This window comes from Gracilinanus agilis, chromosome 4 (assembly GCF_016433145.1).
Source record: "Gracilinanus agilis isolate LMUSP501 chromosome 4, AgileGrace, whole genome shotgun sequence".
NCBI classification, from domain to species: Eukaryota; Metazoa; Chordata; class Mammalia; order Didelphimorphia; family Didelphidae; genus Gracilinanus; species Gracilinanus agilis.
The window spans coordinates 468286283-468301267 of NC_058133.1; the positions used below are offsets into that span (position 1 = coordinate 468286283).

General features: G+C 38.7%; 1 protein-coding gene across 4 annotated transcripts in view; it reads right to left on the reverse strand.

The window, feature by feature from the left end:
• CD58 (CD58 molecule) overlaps positions 1–14985 on the reverse strand; it is a 106149-nt gene that overhangs the window by 16159 nt on the left and 75005 nt on the right. For 2 of the 4 annotated variants that reach the window (XM_044672430.1, XM_044672431.1), the window contains one exon: positions 7688–7771. In XM_044672430.1, the coding sequence (XP_044528365.1) occupies positions 7688–7771 (84 nt within the window). Of the gene's footprint in view, positions 1–1093; positions 1249–7687; positions 7772–14985 lie in introns of those variants that run through there. The other 2 variants (XM_044672433.1, XM_044672432.1) reach the window with 2 other exon arrangements.

Genomic DNA, 14985 nt, shown 5'->3' on the forward strand with positions numbered 1-14985 from the left:
TATTTTATATATATATAGTATATCATGAAAAAAATATTAAAATTTTTTAAATAGGTTGCTTGAAAAAGAAGGATCTCCTTGGGTTTAAGAGTAATAAAACTGGGCTTGAATGTGTTAGGGTTGTTGAGGGAAGACCACCTCTGCAACAGGTTGGATCTGATGACCTCAAAAGTTCTTTCCAGCTCTCTCTCTCTCAGTTATTTTAACTTACTCTCCTGAATGCATATAGTCTACTTTTGGGGGGGCCAGGTTTGAGGGAAGAGATTATGCTTATAAACAAAAAAGATGGGAAAAAAATGCTCATTTTAATTAAAAAGAGAAAAGAGGCAAGTAGAAATGTAAAACTCTTAGTATGCTATCAATCTAAAAAGAACTTTTATTTGGAAAATTCCAATCAAGAGAATAGAAAAGATTAGAAGAAGAGGTTAATCAATCCATTTTATAATCCCCAAACTGAATTGGCCACAATGCTGTTTCAACTGACTGTGGATAAATCAGGTATTAAATGCACTCTTCCACTTCTCTCAGGGGAAAAAAATGGCCATTCTATGATAGCATTAGGTTTTAAAGGTATTTAAGGTGAAATTAGAGAGGCAGATGGGTATGGACAGATGTCAGTGACAGGGTCGGTCAGCCAATACTCTGCTTATGTCTGGGGGGCTTCTGGGGGTCCATAAAGTCCTCATTGGGGTAAGAAGATGGCAAGGTAGATAAGAAAAATGGAATCAGGAGGACCAGACTCAATGGTGGCAATTGGTCAATGGCAACTTTTTTGGAAGTGGTCATGTTTTTTATAATAAGCTGGAGTTTCTACCCAAACTTTCCATACACATCATAACAGACAATGTATATGTGGTAACAAGTAATGAATAATGGAGAGTCTTGAGAGTCATAATACAGTCTGTCATACATTAGTAATTTATCGATTACATCTCATACGGGGATTGGAAGATCAGGGGGTGTCCATAGATTTCAGTGGTTCCTAAACTTTTTTGGCCTACTGTACCCTTTCCAGAAAAAATATTAATTAGCCCCTGGAAATTAATTTTTTAAAAATTTTAATAGCAATTAATAGGAAATATAAATGCACCTGTGGCCATCACCTCTCCCCTGGATCACTGCAGCACCCACCAGGGGGTGGTAGCACCCACTTTGGGAATCACTGGGATATATGATACATACCCAAGAGTTTGTTGGGGGATATAGTCATCTCCAGGGGTTCCTAAGGATATGGGATACAAACATGTCCTAGATAAAGAAGGAGAGAAAGGAGGGTGAGTGTGGCTAGAGACTTTCTAGCTGAGGATCTTTGGATCGTCTTTTTTTTTTTTTTTTTTAAACCCTTAACTTCTGTGTATTGGCTCCAAGGCAGAAGATTGGTAAGGGTGGGCAATGGAGGTCAAGTGACTTGCCCAGAGTCACACAGCTGGGAAGTGTCTGAGGTCGGATTTGAACCTAAGATCTCCTGTCTCTAGGCCTGACTCTCAATCCACTGAGCTACCCAGTGGCCCCCATCTTTGGATCTTCTGCTTGGGAGTCTCATCAGGTAGACTGTCATACTTTTTGAAGGCCCAGATCAAGACACTGTTACCCACTGTTGTGCATAACTCTCACTTCCCAGTTAAAATGTTTGTTGTCTACTGTAAAGACGTCAGCAGAGAAAGCTACATCCTCCACATCTTTTGAAATGGTTCATTTTGGTAACTTCCTTTTCTGGTCTTGTGGCCTGGCATTGCTCACCCTGAAATATTTCATCATCATTATTTAAATAATAAGCATTAGTTAAGCTCTGGATGCAAAAACAGAAAAAATAAAGACCAGCTCTTGCTCCAAAGAACTTGCTTCCTAATAGGGGAAGAAAACATTTAGCATATAGTGGTAGCCAGGGAGGAGTGCTTTGGTCAAGGAAGTCACAAGAATGGAAAATGGAGCACTTGATTGACATGTCCCTTTAGGGAAGTATGGGAAAGAAGGGCATAGATGGTTGGAGATCATCTGGGGCTATGCTGGTCCAACAATGGTGAATTTTTACCAATCAGAAGACCAGGAGCCCATTACCTTATCATTTCCCAACTCACGACTTCAGTATTATGGTTAGTTACCAACTCAATGCTTCAAATTTATCTTGAATGTGTTCCTCTGTCCATTTCATTTCTAGTAGTTGCATCTAATATGGTTATTAGATATTACACTATGGAACAGATTAAACCTGAAGTCCTGGGTTCAAATCTGGCCTCAGATACTTCCTAGCTGTGTGACCCTGGGCAAGTCACTTAAACTGCATTGCCTATAGCCTTTACCACTCTTCTGCCTTAGAACTAATACACAGTATTGATTCTAATATGGAAGGAAAGGGTTTTAAAAAATAAAGCAAGCTCTTGTTTAATTTTATGTTTCATTATTTTTTACTAAATCTAAGTTGAATTCACCATATTTGGGGGGTTACAAAGACACTATAGTAGAAATTTCTTCTTTTAGCTCACCATCTTGTACCTACTTAAGTGTCCTAGTGAGGAATTCATCACAGACAACAACAGTGAGGCAAAAATGGCTTGGATGCCTTAGTTGAAAAGTCATCTGAACCATTCCCCTGAAACTTTCCACTAATGAGGAAACCAAAGAGTTCAAGTGACTAGACTAAAGTTACACAGGAATTAAAACCAGGTCATGTGATTCCATCAAGAAAGTCCCAGAATATTGTTATTATGGAATTTTAAATCCTTTTACATCCTTGTTGAGTTGGCTATAAACTTCTGCTCAAGTACTCTTGCAATCTACTCATACAAAAAAATGGAATTCTATCTCAAGTCCAAGATTCAAGTCCATCATGAAGCCGTCAAAACTGGACCTGTGAAAAGTTTGAATCCATTGTTTCTCTAACTCAGGATGTTAATAAAATTAAAGAAACTCTAAGGTGCTATCATACTTCTCAAAGTCCCATGCTTTGGCACATACCAATGGGCACCTGGGAAATATCAATAAATATTTAGTAAGTACCTACAATTTTCCAGCATTCCCTACGCGCTGGGGACAGAAGAAGAGGCAAAAGATAGTCTTTGCCTTTTAAAAGCTTACAGTTTAATGAGGGAAACAACAAGCAAGCCATATACAAAATAAAAAAGAAATAATCAACAAAGGGAAGGCACAAGATTTAAGAGGGGTTGGAGGAGCCTTCCCTATACAGGATGGATGGAATTATACTTGAGGTTTAAATGAGGTTAGTAGGCTGACTGCATAGGCCATTCCAGATAGGTAAGAGAGAGAAAATCCCAATATCCAAGAGATGGAATGTCTTGTTCATGGAGCAAGCAAGAGTCCAGTGTCATTGGATCAAAAATTAGAAATATATCATGTTGTCACATATCTACAGCTGGAAAATATTTTGAGATCATCACACCCATCTGAGCCAATCCCTTTACTGTGAAGACTGCTCTATAAAAATAGATAGATGAGAACAACTTGTTCTAATGTTCCTGAAGGTGACTAAAGCAGGTGCTGTGTAATGCTTATGGCTTGGTCAGACATCAAAGATGCCAAAGTAATCCAGTCATCCACTGTATCCTGGGCCATTTCCAGTCATCCTAACTCTTATCTGGTCACTTTTTTCCCTCTGGAAGAGAGAATGAAACTGATGACTGTGATTCTGATTCACTTAAATCTAATTCACATGCAAGTCAATATATCACCCTATGATGTCATTGGTCCTCTAGGCCAATCCCTTCATTTTATAGATGAAGAATTTCAACCAAGTGACTTGACCAAGATTATACAAGTTTCTTAGCTCTTCTAATTTCAAATACAGCCCTCTTTCCCTGGACCCAAACCATCTTCAATAGAAACCACTATAATCTTAGGTGTAGCTCTGATGTTGTGGTTAGCAACCAGCCAAATATCCACTAAGTCATAGAAGGACTCTTCATCAGGTGGACTAAATTAGGCCTAGAGTCATTAAGAGTTTTCATAAAGGTGCTGGGTCCAAGTTAGGCTCTGTTCGGAGAGTTGTAGGGAAGCTGGATCTGCTCCATGATCTTTAATTTATTCAGATTGACTTGGGGAAACAGCATTATTATCATAACTCCTGTCCAGAAACCTTTGGGGAAGCAAAAAAAAAAAAAAATGTCTTTCCTCAACGCAGGCTAGTTGGTGTACTAGGAGGAGTGGTCTAGAAAAAAGGAATCTATGGAAAAACTTGACATGTTCCCTGTACCAGCATCCTCCAAGGCCAAAGATAACACATTATTAGGTCCTTTTGCAAATCTTAAAACATTATTATGTTAGTTTAAAGTGTTAAAGTGTTATATGTGTCAATTACTACTACTATTAACATTATTATTATTATTAATCATAATGTTCAGTCATCATGGGGGAAATTGGAATGTTAAGTAGCTCAGAATTTAAGTCAATTATTGAAAAACTGCAACAGCACAAGCCAGTTTTCATGCATCATTCAAATACTTAACATTTAAAACCAGTGGCTTTTCCCCAGTTGATAAATAATAAAACGATATGAACAAGCAGTTTTCAGATGAAAAAATCAAAGTTATCAATAATCATATGAAAAAATGTTCTATATCACTCTTGATTAGAGATATGTAAATTAAAACAAAGTTTAAGTACCACCTCGCATCTATCAGATTGGCCAATGACAATAAAGGAAAATTGATAAATGTTGAGGAGATGGGGCAAAATTAGGACACATGCATTGTGGGTGGAATTGTTAACTAATCCAATCATTCTAGAGGGCAATTTGGAACTATGCCCAAAGGACTATAAAACTGGGCTTACCATTTGATCCAGTAATACCACTCCTAGGTCTGTATCCCAATGAGATTTTTTTTTTTAAAGAGGGAAAAGAACCTACTTGTACAAAAAATATTTATAGAATTTCTTTTTTGTGGTGGGAAAGAATTGAAAATTGAGGAGATGTCTATCAATGGGAAGTGGTCGAACTAATTGTGGTATATGATAGTGATAGAATACTATTGTGCTATAAGAAATACTGAGCAGTCTGATTTCAGTAAAAGCTGGAAAGACCTTCATGAACTGATTCAGGGTGAAATAAGCAGAACCAGGAGAACAGTATACACAGGAACAGCAATATTTTGGGATGATCAATAGTGAAAGACCTAGCTACTCTCAGCAATGCAATGATCCAGGATAATTCTGTGGGACTTACAACAAAGAATATTAAACACTTCCAGAGAATTGAACTTCGAATGCAGATCAAAGCATTCTATTTTCCACTTTTGTTTGTGTTTTGATCTTGGAGTTTAGGTTTTATATGAATATTCTCTTACAATAAAGACCAATATGGAAGAATGTTCTTTTCAGATTTAAATTAAGTTTGCTTATTTATTTAATTAAAATATTTTTCCATGGTTACATGATTCATGTTCTTTCTCTCTTCTCTTTCCACCCCCTCCTGTAGCCAACAAGCAATTCCACTGGGTTTTACTACCGGAAGCCATCAAAGTCCAAGATGTTTAGCACAGCTCGTCACCAGTCATAACACCAACACAGCAGGTGTCAAAAGGATGAATGTTCTACTCAGTTTCCCCTATGTGACTCTTTTCTCACTAACATTCCCTTTTACTGAAATTATTGTAATTAATATCATTGCTCAGCCCCAGGGAAACACAGAAAAACAATATAGACTGATAACAAAGCCACCCACAGATCTCTTACAAACCCCTAAGTAAACCCCACATCTATATGTTATAATACAGAAACTTCCCCTAGAAATCACTTCACAACAAACCAGCATATAGTGAGTTAATGTTAAAGATTTTAAAACTCTAACTCAGATTGCCATACACAGGTGCCTACAACAACAGGCCAGAACAGTCTCCAAGTTTCCCCCCCCCCCCCCAGACCTGATTTGGTACAGTAATTTAACATAAAAGAACAATGAATGGAGTATGAAGAAATTGTCTCCCATGAAAAGACCTGTACTTTCTCATCACTGTGGCCCAAGAGATATGTCAAACACACCTAACACATTGTCTCCAAAGATAAGATGTATGGTGGGAATGGGATTCATGCCAATACTGGTGTAATCTTGAGAAAAAAAGGTGTAAAAATAAAAATCAGCAGATGGCACTAGAGAGAACAGCCTCTGCAATTTCACTTGCACTCTGGCTTGTTTTCATTTCATTTCACCACGACATTCCACCACCAGAGATCACCCCGTTCCCCTCTCCTGAGTGAAGAGCGGGCTCTTTGCATACTGGTGCCTTTTGGAACAGGGACTCTTGGACACAAGTGAGACCCCCAAGTCCCCCAATAAGCTGAGGATGCTTCCAAATTCGGATGGTAAAGGTATATGCCCGTAGGATAGCTACCTCTCACTAGAAAGTGAATCAAAAGGACAAGAAGATCAGAACTTTTAAGACCTCTGCCACACAAAAGAAATTAAAATAGATAGCATACTAAGATAAATAGAAGCTATGGAACGTAGTGAATCAAAGGAAAGAAAACTAAATATTGAAATGATTACGCACAGCAAATAGTATCTAAATATTATTCAGAGATATCATGAACGAGTCTTACATGTGTCACTGATCAAGACCTATTTCCATATTATTGGTGTTTGCACTAGAGTGATCGTTTAGAGCAGTGGTTCCCAAACTTTTTTGGCCTACTGCCCCCTTTCCAGAAAAAATATTATTTAGCACCCCTGGAAATTATTTTTTAAAAAATTTTAATAGCAATTAATAGGAAAGATAAATGCACCTATGGCCATCACCGTTCCCCTGGATCGCTGCAGCACCCACCAAAGTGGTGCCCACTTTGGGAATCACAGGTTTAGTCTACATCCCCAATCATATTCCCATTGAACAATGTGATCAAGCAGTTGTTTTTCCTTCTGTGTTTCTGCTCCCTCAGTTCTTTCTCCAGATGTGGATAGTGTTCTTTCCTGTAAGTCCCTCAGAAATGTTCTGGATCATTGCACTGCTGCCAGTAGAGAAGTCCATTACATTTGATTGTACCAGTCTGTGTATCGGTCTCTGTATACAAGGTTCTCCTGGTTCTTCTCCTTTCACTCTGCATCAGTTCCTGGAGGTCTTTCCAGTTCACATGGAATTCCTCTAGTTCATTATTCCTTTGAGCACAATAGTATTCCATCACCATCAGATACCACAATTTGTTCAGCCATTCCCCAATGAAAGGGCATCTCCTAATTTTCCAATTTTTTGCCACCACAAAGAGGGCGGTTATAAATATTTTTGTACAGGTCTTTTTCCTTATTATCTCTTTGAGGTATAAACCCAGTAGTAGTATGGGGGGATCAAAGGGCAGGCAATCTTTTAAAGCCCTTTGAGCATAGTTCCAAATTGCCTTCCAGAATGGTTGGATCAATTCACAACTCCATCAGCAATGCATTAATGTCCTAATTTTGCCACATCCCCTCCAACATTGGAAGTATGATTTGCATGATAATACATGTATAATCCAGATCAAAGTGCTTACATCTCTGGGAGGAGGGAGGTAAGGAAAGAAGAGAGATAATTTGGATCTTATAATTTCAGAGAATGTATATTAAAATTGTTATTACATATAATTGGGAAAATAAAATATTTAACAAAAAAACTACAATGGCTTACACTGTTGAACCATTCTTTCTACAACTTTGAAAAATACATAAAAGAATTTGGGAAGTGATTTAAAAAAAAAAAGGCATACATACCAAATACTCCTGTGATGTAAAGGACTGAAATGATAGGTATAAAGACCGCTCCAATTATTCCAGATCTATTTCTTGCACCATTTGCTGTATAGAAAAATCAAATAAATGTAACAAACTGAATGCTATACAATGTGAATATGCACTAAAAATGAATTTACATCACAGATCTCATTTTACTTACTGAGTGAATGTACTAAACTTAGGTTCAAGGTAAAGAAAGACTAATCCCCTGCCCTCTACATCAGGAAGGAAGGTAGGCAGAATAGATAGTGACCTGATATTATTTAGTTATTTTTAAAAATCCTTACTTTCCATCTTAGAATCAATACTAAGCATTAGTTCAGAAACAGAAGAGCAGTAAGGGCTAGGCAATTAGGGTTAAGAGATTTGCCCAGGGTCTCACATTGTGATTTATTACACATTTAATATAAAAGGCACCCCCTTACTCTGCTTGAAAACCCATCAGCCTCATCATTTGGCAGATTACATATGCCCCCTATGGTGCCAGAAAAGCCTTTGTGATTGACTGAGCATGTGTAGCTGCATGGCATGGGGCTAGCAGAAGTCCCTATGCAAATGTTGATGTATCCGGAAATTAGGACTTGGGACCCGGACTAAGATTAAAGCCTGTCCAAATCAAAGACTCCCAGGAGTGACCAAATACAGGCTTCATAAGCATGCAAGGGAAGCATGAGGTCTCTGTCTCTTCTGGGACATGAGAGTGCTCTCTCTGTCCCCTCTCTGGAGCATTTAACAGTTGACAGGCACACTAGCTTTATCTCACTGGCCCATCTCAGTGTAACTTGAGACTATGGGAACCTTGAGGTTTGGGCTGGAGCTGGGGAAATCTGGAAGCAACTTGGAGCTCAGCCAGGGCATTATGAAAAAGGTTTTTAGATGATGGATCTCTCTGTCTCTCTCTGTCTCTCTGTCTCTCTCTCTGTCTCTCTCTCTGTCTCTCTCTCTGTCTCTCTCTCTCTCATTAATTAATATACAATGTCCAGAGAATTATGTCTTAACAACAGCTAAGAAGTGACTAAGGCCTGATTTGAATCTAGGACCTTCTGTCTCTAGGCCTGGCTCTTTATTCACTGAACCACTTGGTTGCCCCCGATGATATTATTTTAAGTATGTCCCAAAATAGTTCTCCTGAGTTTAAAATTCTAACTGCAAGAGGCAACTAGGTGGCTCAGTGGATAGAGTGTCAGGTCCAGAGTTGGGAGGATCTGGGTTTAAACCTGGCCTCAGATACTTCTTAGCTGTGTGATCTTGGGCAAGTCACTTAACCCTGTTTACTCAAGCTCTTGCCTTTCTGCCTTAGATTTGTTACTAAGACAGAAAGTAAAAGTTAAGAAAAATTCTATCAGCAAAGAATTATAGACTATCCGTGTTGAGTTTGACAGGACCTCAAAGACCATCTAGTATAATCTACACCAGAGTGGAAATTCCTTTTGCAAAATTCCTAACAATTAGTCATTTAAGTTTCTCCTCAATACCTCCGTTGAAGGGGAAACCAGTGTCTCAAAGGCTAAGGAAATTCATTCAAGATTTAGAAGCTATCTTCATTAGTGTTATAGGAAAATTGTAGATTAGGATTTATTATTTGCAGACCAGGCAAAAACTGACAGAAGCTAAAAATTCCAAACCTGGAATGCTGGCAGAGGCTTGTGCACACAAGAACTGAAAGCTGGCAGTTTTGCTTTTGGGGAGTGAGTTGAAGTTTTAGCAACTGAATGGAGTCTGTGGATTGGCACTGGGATCTTGAACTGTGGAGCTGAACTTTGGAGTTTACTGTAAGACCTTCAAAAGCAAAACTAAGGAGTTATCAGGTTGAGATAGGAGTTTTCTGGGCTGGCGGACATCCACAGAAAACTCTATTCTCCCTAACTCCTAGTGGATTACTTTGCTGTATACCTGAAGTTTCCTGGGACCTGATACATCTAGAAACCATCAACTGGACTGCTCTGTGAGATACCCATTTACCCTGCCTAATCAGCCCTGCCCCAAGCTGACTATTTATAGTTAGTGCTAGAGAAGCCATTTTCCCATTCCAACATTCCCTGGCAGTTAACCTATAGATTTAAGTGACAGTTGATTCCTCTTGCCTCCCTTTCCTGCCCTTGTTAACATTAAAAATCTTTTTATATATACTTACTTGACTTTTAAATTTATTTGTTTATTTTTTAATAATAAATAAATTTAAAAAAAAATACTACTACTGGAGCTATACGGTAGCTTAGTGGATAGAGCACCAGGCTTGGAGTTGGGAGCATCTGGGTTCAAATCTGGCCTCAGACACTTCCTAGTTGTATGATTCTGGGCAAGTCACTTAACCCCAATACCCTATCCCGTACTACTCTTCTGTCTTAGAACCAGTACTAAGTACTGGTTCTAAGACAGAAGGTAAGAGTTTTAAAAATAAAATAAAATAAAATACTACTTTGAGCAGAAACATAAATAGTGTTGGTCAGAAACATTCACTTTCAAGTCCCTCCTCTAATATATAGTAAATGTGTGAACCTCTGAAAACCGCTTAATTTCTCAGAGACCTAGGTTGCTCTCCAACACTACAACTTGAAAAGCAGACACTGAGATCCATGCTAAGAGAGTGAGTTTCCTCTCTTAGGAGTTCTGTATGCCAATGAAATCACAGGTTCAGCCCCCAAAATACTAGTACTAATTACTACTTTAAAAAAAAGGCAAAAAACTAAAAATTAAGTTGTATACTGGGAAATATTCTGGAATGAGAGTCAGGATACCTACATTCAAATCCTGGTTCTGTCTCTTTTATTAGCCATGTGACCCCAGGCAAGTTTTTTTTTTTCCTTTTATGTCTCAATTCTCTCATCTGTAAAATGGGGGTAACAATTATTGCTCCTTGAGAGCAGGGACTGGTTTTTGTGTTTCTTTTTGTTTTTTTGGTTTTTCTTTATATCTCCAGAGGCTGGCATTTGCCTCGCACATAGTAGGTACTTAATAAATGCTAGGTGCTATCTACCTTGTTCTGCTCTTAGGAGAGAATTGCTTTTCAAATAATAAGAAGCTGTACAGATTTGAAGAATATCTGTTATCATTATACTAATTATTAGGCAAGTGACTAGATCAGTACCACATGATTAATCCTCAGAAATAGGACCTGAATACATGTCTCCTGACTCTAAGCCCAGCATATTTGTAGTGACACTAAGCCTAGAGGTCAGTGAACTTGGCTTTGGTTCCTGGCAAATTCTTTATTATTATTATTATTGTTATTGTTATTATTATTATTATTATTCCTGACAAATTCATGTTGACTATTAAAGGAATAGTTAGTGAACCTCTGGAAAATGAAGCAATAAACCACCAGTGTTTCATCAAGAAAAGTCAAACAAGGGCTGCTAGGTGGCACAGTAGACAGAACACCAGATTTGGAGTTAGGAGGTCCTAGATTCAAATCCAACCTCAGACACTTCCTGGCTCTGTGGCTGTAGGCAAGTCATGTTACCCCATTTGCCTGGCCCTTGCCCTACTATCTTAGAGTTGTTATTAAGGCAGAAAGTAAGAGTTTAAAAAAGAAAAAAGAAAGGTCAGACTAGACTATCCTCATTGTCTCTCAGTATGGGGAAAGGAAAAAAATGTCATATTTGATTTGTAGATCACAAGCTTTCTCTAATTATAAATTTCAGCCAAGTATTTGATAATTAGATGAATGTGAAAGTGGTTGAATAACTAGACCAAAAGAGCATTCATGAATGATCTATTTAGTATCTACTTAGAATGAAGATAAATGAATAGTTGAGGATATTCAGTAATTCAGTGAGGAGGCAGAAAAGGGGAATTATCTTTTTTTGTTGTTGTTAAACCTTTACTTTCTATTTTAGAATCAATACTGTGTATTGGCTCCAAGGCAGAAGAGTGGTAAGGGCTAGGCAATGGGGGTCAAGTGACTTGCCCAGGGTCACATAGCTAGGAAGTATCTGAAACCAGATTTGAACCTAGGATCTCCTGTCTCTAGACCTGGCTTTCAATCAACTGAACCACTTAGCCGCCCTCTGGAATTACCTTAAAAAAGAATGAGCATTTATATAGTGCCTACTATATGCCAGACACTGAATTAAGAACTCTTTTTTACAGCTGTTATCTCAGTTGGGTCTTACAACAAACAACCCTGGAAAGTAGGTTCTATTATAATTTTCAATTTCCAGTTGACAAATACAAGGCAAACAGACATTGAGTGACCTGCCAAGGATGACAGAGCTAGTAAGTGTCTGAGGCCAAATTTGAACTCAAGTCTTACTGACTTCAGGCATGGGACCCTGTCCACTGTACCACCAGCTGGCTATTGGGCTGGATGTACAGAGATTAGAAAGACATTTAGAGAAAGCAGAATCAAAGACAGGGAAAATGGATTGATACTATAGTGTGTGGTGCTGGAAAGTAGTGTTAGTGTTAAAATTCAGAATACATTAAAGTTGTGTTCTGTAAGGTTGAATTCAGTCATTTCAATCATGTCTGACTCATTGTCAGCCCTTTTGGGGTTTTCTTGGCAAAGATACAAAATTGGTTTACCATTGTCCTTCTCCAGCTCATTTTACAGATAAGGAAACTGAGGCAAAAGGGGTGAAATGACTTGATCACAGTCACAGAGCTAGTAAATGTGTGAGGCTGGGTTTGAACTCAGTTCTTCCTGACTCTAAGACCAGTGCTCTATCCACTATGGCAACTAGCTGCCCTAGGGAATGTTAAAATATAACAAATGGTAGCATTTTAGCCAAACTCCATTCCCATTGAGGAAATGAAAAAGAGATAGCCTTAAACTCTTCCCCTTCTTAAGCTCTCTTCCATCATTCTCAGAGTTCCTTATTAAACAAGTCTTCTTTTGCTTTGCTGCTTTTATCCCATTTATATATTAGCCCACTTATTTCCTCCCTTTTGCTGCCAAACTTGAAGTCTGGGGAATGAATGATAATCCCAACTTAGAATTTATAGCAGAAGAGAGGAAATCTAGACATCATATGACACACACCTTGGACTCAAATTCCTTGAGGACAAGACTTGTTTCATTACCCAAAGCCTAGCAAATCCCTGGAGGGGGGAAATCCCAAATGTTATTCCCTGTCTAAAATAGAACTCAAAATATAATAATACTGAATAGGATAAAGGTAATGACTTCCATTGGGTTTTTTAAAAATCACCTTCACAGCACAAGATGGGTTGGGCTTGGCTCACCAGTATCTTATCTGAAAAAGATCTGGAGATTTTAGTGGACCAAGAGCTCAATATGAATAACAGTGAACAGTGGGATAGAGCAGCAAAGAAATCTAATGTGATTAGAGATTAGAGGGAAGAAGCACCCTATTGTTATTATTCAAAGATGGGAAAGCAGAAATTTGGGGTGATTAAATCAAGAGTTAATTATGAAAGCAGCTAGGTGAGTCAGTAGATTGAGATGCAGGCCTAGAGATAGGAGATCCTGGGTTCAGATCTGATTTTAAACACTTCCTAGCTGTGTGATCCTGGGCAAGTCACTTAACCCTCATTGCCTAGCCATTACCACTCTTCTGCAGTGGAACCAGTACTTAGTATTAATTCTAATACAGTGGGTGATGGTGGGTTTTTTTATTTGTTTTTTTTGTTTGTTTGTTTTTTTTGAAGAGTGAACTATGGGGGCAACTAGGTGGTTCAATGGTCAGAGAGCCAGACCTGGAGATGGGTGGTCCTGGGTTCAAATCTGCCCTCATATCCTTCCTATGTGACCCTGGACAAGTCATTTAACTTTAATTGCCTAGCCCTTACTATTTTTCTGTCTTAGTATTTAGTATTGATTCTAAGACAGAAGGCAAAAAACCCATTTTAAAAAAATGGGTTAACTCTGGTCACAGAGCTGGCGAGTGCCAAGTTTGGATTCAGTCCTTGATGTCCTGACTTCAGGCCCCCCAACTTTTCCTCCTACACTCCGACTACCTGCCTCACAGTGGTGGGGGACGATCAGGGCAGTCTCTCATTTTATAGACGAGGACTCTGAGGTCTAAAGAGTTTAAATCACTTGCCTATGATTATTCAGGGAATAAATACCAAAGCTGGGTTGGATTTCCCATTCAATGTTCTTCCCACTATACCCACTTAAGTCAATAGTGACCTAGGGTAGATCTCTAGTAGAATGACCCACAGATCCACAGGAGGGGGTTTAATAAATGCTAGTTGATTGACTAGTCTAGGCACCATTTTGTTTTCTTTTGGTTTACCAATGAATGGAATAGATAGATGGAATTTTAACATATTTGCAGATTATAAGGGATTGGAAAGGATAGCTAACACAATGGACCACAGAATCAAGATCCCAAAAGATCTAAAAAATCTGTCAGTCTAATAAGGTAATATTGAATAGGGACTAATAGATAGAGCACTGGGCTTGGAGTCGGGAAGACTCATCTTAATGAGTTTAAATCCAGCCTCAGACACTAGCTGTGTGACCCTGGGCAAGTCACTTAATCTTGTTGGCTTCAGTTTCCTCATGTGTCAAATGAACTGGAACAGGAAATGGCAAACCACTCCAACATATTTTCCAAGTCAACTCCAAAAGGGGTCACAAAGAGTCAAACAGGATTAAAAAAGAACTGAACATGGGGGCAGCTGGGTAGCTCAGTGGATTGAGAGTCAGGTCTAGAGATGGGAGGTCCTAGGTTCAAATCCAGCCTCAGATACTTCCCAGCTGTGTGACCCTGTGTGTAAAGAATTAGACAAGTCACTTGACCCCCATTGCCCACCCTTACCACTCTTCTACCTAGGAGCCAATACACAGAAGTTAAGGGTTTAAAAACAAAACAAAACAAAACAACTGAACAACAAAAAATGTAAAGTCAACCACTCGAGTTAAAAAAAAAAATAAAATCAGGAACAGGATGTGGGAAACATGGATGAAGAGGAGATCATGTGAAGAAGGCCTCTTGGCTTTCAGTGCTGTTGTACTCCACCTGCATCAGATCATATGTGTGGCACTTACTGTGTTCAGTTCTGGGCACCACATCTGAGGAAGGGTATTGAAAAGCTAGTATAGATACATAGAGAAGAGGACTACAAGTCTACTGAGGAGCTTGGAGCTTGTGCCATTCAAGGATGAGTTGAAGGAATGGTGAATGTTCAAGTAGAGAAGATACTGCTTTAGAGAAGAAATGGTAGTTGTCTTCAAGAATGTGAAAGACTGTCCCATGGTAAAGGGTTCAGACATTTGGCTCTTTCTAGGAACCAGGAGGAGAAATTCAAGAGGCGCTACAATAGTCCTATATAAAGAACAACTTTCTGATAATTAGAGTAGTCCA